This window comes from Bos grunniens, chromosome 8 (assembly GCF_055505025.1).
Source record: "Bos grunniens cultivar Pamir isolate PY7600 chromosome 8, Bosgru_T2T1.0, whole genome shotgun sequence".
Classification (NCBI taxonomy): Eukaryota; Metazoa; Chordata; class Mammalia; order Artiodactyla; family Bovidae; genus Bos; species Bos grunniens.
In genome coordinates, this window is record NC_141172.1 from 37,291,724 (window position 1) to 37,297,682 (window position 5,959).

At 40.3% G+C, this 5,959-nt stretch overlaps 1 protein-coding gene across 3 annotated transcripts; it reads left to right on the plus strand.

Annotated features, from left to right (window-relative positions):
* The first annotated feature begins 280 nt into the window (after positions 1–280).
* Positions 281–4,882, plus strand: RANBP6 (RAN binding protein 6). Of its 3 annotated transcripts, none has more exons than XM_086415207.1 (2): positions 281–491; positions 1,548–4,882. In XM_086415207.1, exons 1-2 carry the CDS (start codon positions 297–299, stop codon positions 3,612–3,614), a joined length of 2,262 nt encoding a protein of 753 aa, XP_086271333.1. In that variant the 5' UTR covers positions 281–296; the 3' UTR covers positions 3,615–4,882. The 3 variants fall into 3 exon arrangements, with proteins under 3 accessions (XP_086271333.1, XP_086271334.1, XP_086271332.1); XM_086415208.1 differs by having other exon boundaries at positions 281–432; XM_086415206.1 differs by having other exon boundaries at positions 281–4,882.
* Positions 4,883–5,959: the final 1,077 nt, after the last annotated feature.

A 5,959-nucleotide genomic window follows, 5' to 3' on the forward strand; every position in this document is an offset into this window, starting at 1 on the left:
AAAACCCATAATCCCATTCTAATAGTCATTATCACACTTTTATTTTTTCCCCTCTGCAGGTGAATTTTCATTTTATTGGAAATCAGACGGAGAGCGATCCTCGCTCCCACCACGACCCCACGAGTCCCGCGCCACCAGACTTCCCGCCTCCCAAAGCCCGGACCAAGAGGAGCCATGGCAGGGGAAGAAGAAGCGGCCCCGCCCCGCCCCTCCGCGCCGGCGCCTCGCTGATGTCACTGCTCCGGGACGCAGACCCCCGCCTTTCTTCCCCGTCGCGGTTGCTTTGACAGAACGCGATGGCGGCGTCCGGGTCTGCTGGAGTACCGGCGACCGTGTCGGGAAAGCAAGAGTTTTACCAGCTTCTGAAGAACCTGATCAATCCAAGCTGTATGGTGCGGCGGCAGGCAGAGGAAATCTATGAAAATATCCCAGGTCTGTGTAAGACTACATTCCTCTTAGATGCCGTCAGAAATAGAAGAGCAGGTTATGAGGTGAGACAAATGGCTGCCGCCCTGCTACGACGGCTTTTGTCCTCTGGGTTTGAGGAAGTCTATCCAAATTTGCCTTCTGATGTTCAGAGGGACGTCAAGATTGAACTGATACTGGCTGTTAAGTTAGAAACACATGCTAGTATGAGGAAAAAACTTTGTGACATTTTTGCAGTCCTGGCCAGGAATTTGATAGATGAGGATGGCACTAACCACTGGCCTGAAGGTCTGAAGTTCCTTGTTGATTCAATCTACTCTAAAAATGTGGTTCTATGGGAAGTTGCACTTCACGTTTTCTGGCACTTTCCGGGGATTTTTGGGAACCAGGAGCGGCACGATTTGGATATCATCAAACGGTTGTTGGACCAGTGTATTCAAGATCAAGAACATCCAGCAATCAGGACATTATCTGCTAGAGCTGCAGCTGCATTTGTACTTGCTAATGAGAATAATATTGGTCTTTTCAAAGACTTTGCAGACTTGCTTCCTGGAATCTTACAGGCTGTGAATGATTCATGCTACCAGGATGATGATTCAGTGCTAGAATCCCTTGTCGAGATTGCAGATACTGTACCTAAATATTTGGGTCCTTATTTAGAAGATACTCTGCAACTGAGTCTAAAGTTATGTGGAGACTCTAGACTTAGTAATCTGCAACGCCAGCTGGCACTTGAAGTAATAGTGACCTTGTCTGAAACTGCCACCCCAATGTTGAAAAAACATACAAATATTATTGCACAGGCAGTTCCTCATATATTAGCAATGATGGTTGATCTACAAGATGACGAGGACTGGGTAAATGCTGATGAAATGGAAGAAGATGATTTTGACAGCAATGCAGTTGCTGCTGAGAGTGCATTAGACAGACTGGCTTGTGGGCTTGGTGGAAAACTTGTTTTACCAATGACTAAGGAGCATATCATGCAGATGCTGCAGAGCCCTGACTGGAAATACCGACATGCTGGATTAATGGCCTTATCTGCTATTGGAGAAGGATGCCATCAGCAAATGGAATCAATTTTAGATGAAACAGTTAACTCTGTTTTGCTTTTTCTTCAGGATCCTCATCCAAGGGTGAGGGCTGCAGCCTGTACTACACTTGGACAGATGGCTACAGATTTTGCACCTAACTTCCAAAAGAAATTCCATGAAACTGTGATTGCAGCTCTGTTGCGTACTATGGAAAATCAAGGTAATCAGCGTGTACAGTCACATGCAGCTTCTGCGCTTATTATTTTTATTGAAGACTGCCCCAAATCATTGCTGGTTCTATATTTGGATAGTATGTTAAGAAATCTACATTCCATCTTGGTGATTAAACTTCAAGAGTTGATTCGCAATGGAACTAAGTTGGCCTTAGAACAGCTTGTGACAACCATTGCCTCAGTTGCAGATACAATAGAAGAAAAATTTGTACCATACTATGATATATTTATGCCCTCACTAAAGCATACTGTTGAGCTTGCTGTTCAAAAGGAACTCAAACTTCTGAAAGGAAAGACTATTGAATGCATTAGCCATGTTGGTCTTGCTGTTGGTAAGGAAAAATTTATGCAAGATGCATCAAATGTGATGCAGTTATTGTTGAAGACACAATCAGACTTAAATAATATGGAAGATGATGACCCTCAGACCTCTTACATGGTTTCAGCATGGGCTAGAATGTGTAAAATTCTTGGAAGTGATTTTCAACAGTACCTTCCACTGGTTATTGAGCCTCTTATTAAGACTGCTTCAGCTAAACCTGACGTTGCTCTCTTAGACACACAAGATGTGGAGAATATGAGTGATGATGATGGATGGCAATTTGTAAATCTTGGAGACCAGCAAAGTTTTGGAATTAAAACTTCAGGACTTGAAGCAAAAGCAACTGCTTGCCAGATGTTGGTTTATTATGCTAAGGAGTTAAGAGAAGGATTTATGGACTATACAGAACAAGTTGTAAAACTGATGGTTCCTTTACTGAAATTTTATTTCCATGACAATGTTCGAGTGGCAGCTGCAGAGTCCTTGCCTTTTCTCCTGGAATGTGCAAGAATTCGGGGGCCAGAGTATCTTGCACAGATGTGGCAATTCATATGTGATCCCTTAATCAAGGCTATTGGGACCGAACCCGATACAGATGTACTCTCAGAAATAATGAATTCTTTTGCAAAATCCATTGAAGTAATGGGAGATGGGTGCCTTAATGATGAACACTTGGAAGAACTGGGAGAAATACTGAAAGCAAAACTTGAAGGGCACTTTAAAAACCAAGAACTAAGACAGGTTAAAAGACAGGAAGAAAACTATGATCAACAGGTTGAAATGTCTCTGCAAGATGAGGATGAATGTGATGTTTATATTCTGACCAAAGTATCAGATATTTTGCACTCATTATTTAGTACTTACAAGGAAAAGATTTTACCGTGGTTTGAACAGCTACTTCCATTAATTGTAAATCTAATTTGTTCTAATAGGCCATGGCCAGACAGACAGTGGGGATTGTGCATATTTGATGATATCATAGAGCACTGCAGTCCAACCTCATTTAAATATGTTGAATATTTTCGGTGGCCAATGCTACTAAATATGCGAGACAACAACCCTGAAGTCAGGCAAGCTGCTGCTTATGGCCTGGGTGTTATGGCACAGTTTGGTGGAGATGATTATCGTTCTTTATGTTCAGAAGCTGTTCCGCTGCTGGTGAAAGTTATTAAGTGTGCAAATTCCAAAACCAAAAAAAATGTCATTGCTACAGAGAACTGTATCTCAGCAGTAGGGAAGATTTTGAGGTTTAAGCCTAACTGTGTAAACGTAGATGAAGTTCTTCCACACTGGTTGTCATGGCTTCCACTGCATGAGGATAAAGAGGAAGCTATTCAGACTTTGAGTTTTCTCTGTGACTTAATTGAAAGTAACCACCCAGTTGTACTTGGTCCAAATAATTCCAATCTCCCAAAAATAATTAGTATAATTGCAGAAGGAAAAATTAATGAGACTATTAACTATGAAGATCCTTGTGCCAAACGCCTAGCTAATGTTGTACGTCAGGTACAGACTTCTGAAGAATTATGGTTGGAATGCATTTCCCATCTTGATGATGAGCAGCAGGAAGCCTTACAGGAATTGCTAAATTTTGCTTGAAGCACTTTAATATTACTTGAATATCATCCCCCATAAAAGTAACTCCAAATAAGTGTTGTGAGTGGATTCCATTATGATTGAGAGAGCTGTACTCTCCCTGCTAAGCAGTTTATATTCCTTCCCAGTGTTTCTCCATGATTAGTCAGTGTTATAGCCTCTGTTTACCTTGCATGTTTTATCAAACACAGACCTTGGTGATAACCTGTGCTTCTGTTGTCTTAAAATGTTTGTCACCTTTCTTCTATTTGATGTGAAGTATGTATATTGTTGCTATTTGTCTAAATCCCTGATGCTGGGCAAGCAGTGTGCTTGGTGTCAGGGTGTCCTGCTGCCTAACACAAGATGTTAAAGAGTGCACAAAGATGGGATAGAAGAACTTCCAGGACAAACTCTTTGGAATTGTGAGTGAAGAATATAGTGGCAGGCTTATTTCTCCTTTATGATACTCCTAGTTTTCATAGTAATGGGAGGATGCTGGTATTGGAAAAGAGTTTTGAGATACTGCAGTGGATGTGGGGAGTTTTCTCCATAATACATAAGAACTTTTTAATAATGTCCTCCTGAGGCTGAGACATATCCATATTCTAGTTCCCAAGGTGTCCAGCTGATAGTTAAGAGAACTTTAAAATCTTAGCCAGATCAGTCTGTCTTTTTTAACTTATCCAGGACTCTTAAGGACCACAGTTATTGTAAAGGGTATCCTGGTACATCTAACATTGGTAGCATATAACATACTGTAATACAGTATTTGACAAAGAGTAAATGATTATTTGTGGGAGTCAATCACTGTTACGTGTTTGAGCAGAATATTGCATTGTGTGTGTATGCCATTTTTCCCTGCAAAGCAGTTCAATAAGAGAAGCCCTGATTCAAAATGGGGCTTAAATAGATGTGTTTTGAAGAAACTCTTAGTTGTTTAGTAGCATTAAAGAGAATTCAATTGTGATCGTGAAAGGGAAGCAAAATTAGTCTTTAAACATGAAAAAGAAAACAGCTTTGAGATGACCAGTCATTTAGCAGTAAGTGTGGATTCTAAGAAAGCAGTTCTATAAGTTTGGGGTTACTTATATTAATTACAATGTTGGTCTTTAATCTCAGGCTTTTTGTAGGGTAGAAAAAGAAGCTTTCTACTCAGCAAATTATTGATCCAAAATTTAAGAACAAATACATCTGTAATGGATTTCCTGGGGCTGTTATGAGTACTGTGTATGTAAAGCATTTAATGAGTATTTAAGACCTAGCAAGTGCTTAATAAATGGTAGCTGTTACTGCTGTTGGTGTTTGTACCTCTTCTGTGTTCTTTTTTATGGTCTGGAATTCCTTTTATATTAAAATCTCCCTGTTTGCCCTCCTACCAGTTGACCAGGCCATCTAGGCCACTGCGGACAGAAATACGAAATTGAGATTTTAAATATGCAATTCCTATACATTCCCTGTAGTTATTTATTGTTAATGAAGCGAAAAAAAGAAAAGGACATTGGTTGGGGTATGGTCATAATTTTAATAAGATTAAATTTAAAAGTATAGATGAATAAATAGAAAAAACCCACCACAAAGTATTAATAGAGGTTTTCTATGGATGGTGGGATTGAAAGGCAGTTTTTCTTCTCATTTATCTATATTTTTTAAAAGTTCAAGGACCTGATTCTACTTTCATAATAGTTACGATCAAAGTTAATTGGCCTCTCAGTGACACGTAGCTAAGTTTCCTGCTACTCATCCAGGTGTCTTTATTAATATTCCTTATATAAGAAGCTTTTGGTAAACATTTCTACCAATTCCATATATTCTTGTGCATGAAAAATTGGAAAACTCGATGGACGTGAGTCTGAGTGAACTCCGGGAGTTGGTGATGGACAGGGAGGCCTGGCGTGCTGTGATTCATGGGGTCGCAAAGAGTCGGGCACGACTGAGACTGAACTGAACTGACCATATGACTTGGAATAGGCACCTGGACAATTTTGAAGACAAACCTAGATTTGAATTTTGGCAAGCTGCTTTTTTAACCTAAACAGTTTTCCATCAGTGAAATAAGCATGCTGCTGCTGCTAAGTCGCTTCAGTTGTGTCCGACTCTGTAAGACCCCATAGACGGCAGCCCACTAGGCTCCCCCATCCCTGGGATTCTCCAGGCAAGAATACTGGAGTGGGTTGCCATTTCCTTCTCCAGTGCATGAAAGTAAAAAGTGAAAGTGAAGTAGCTCAGTCGTGTCCAACTCTTCACATAAGGCCTAGCTAATTGTGAGAATTAAAGAAGGTTATGAATATAAAGTGATCAGTGGCACAGGGTTCAATAAATGTAAGCTAATATTATCTGAGAGTCATGAAATATGGTTGGTGGCTAAA

Bases quoted from the DNA above. Each gene is read 5' to 3' on its own strand.
- RANBP6 (XM_086415206.1), top strand. From the start codon at position 297: ATGGCGGCGTCCGGGTCTGCTGGAGTACCGGCGACCGTGTCGGGAAAG.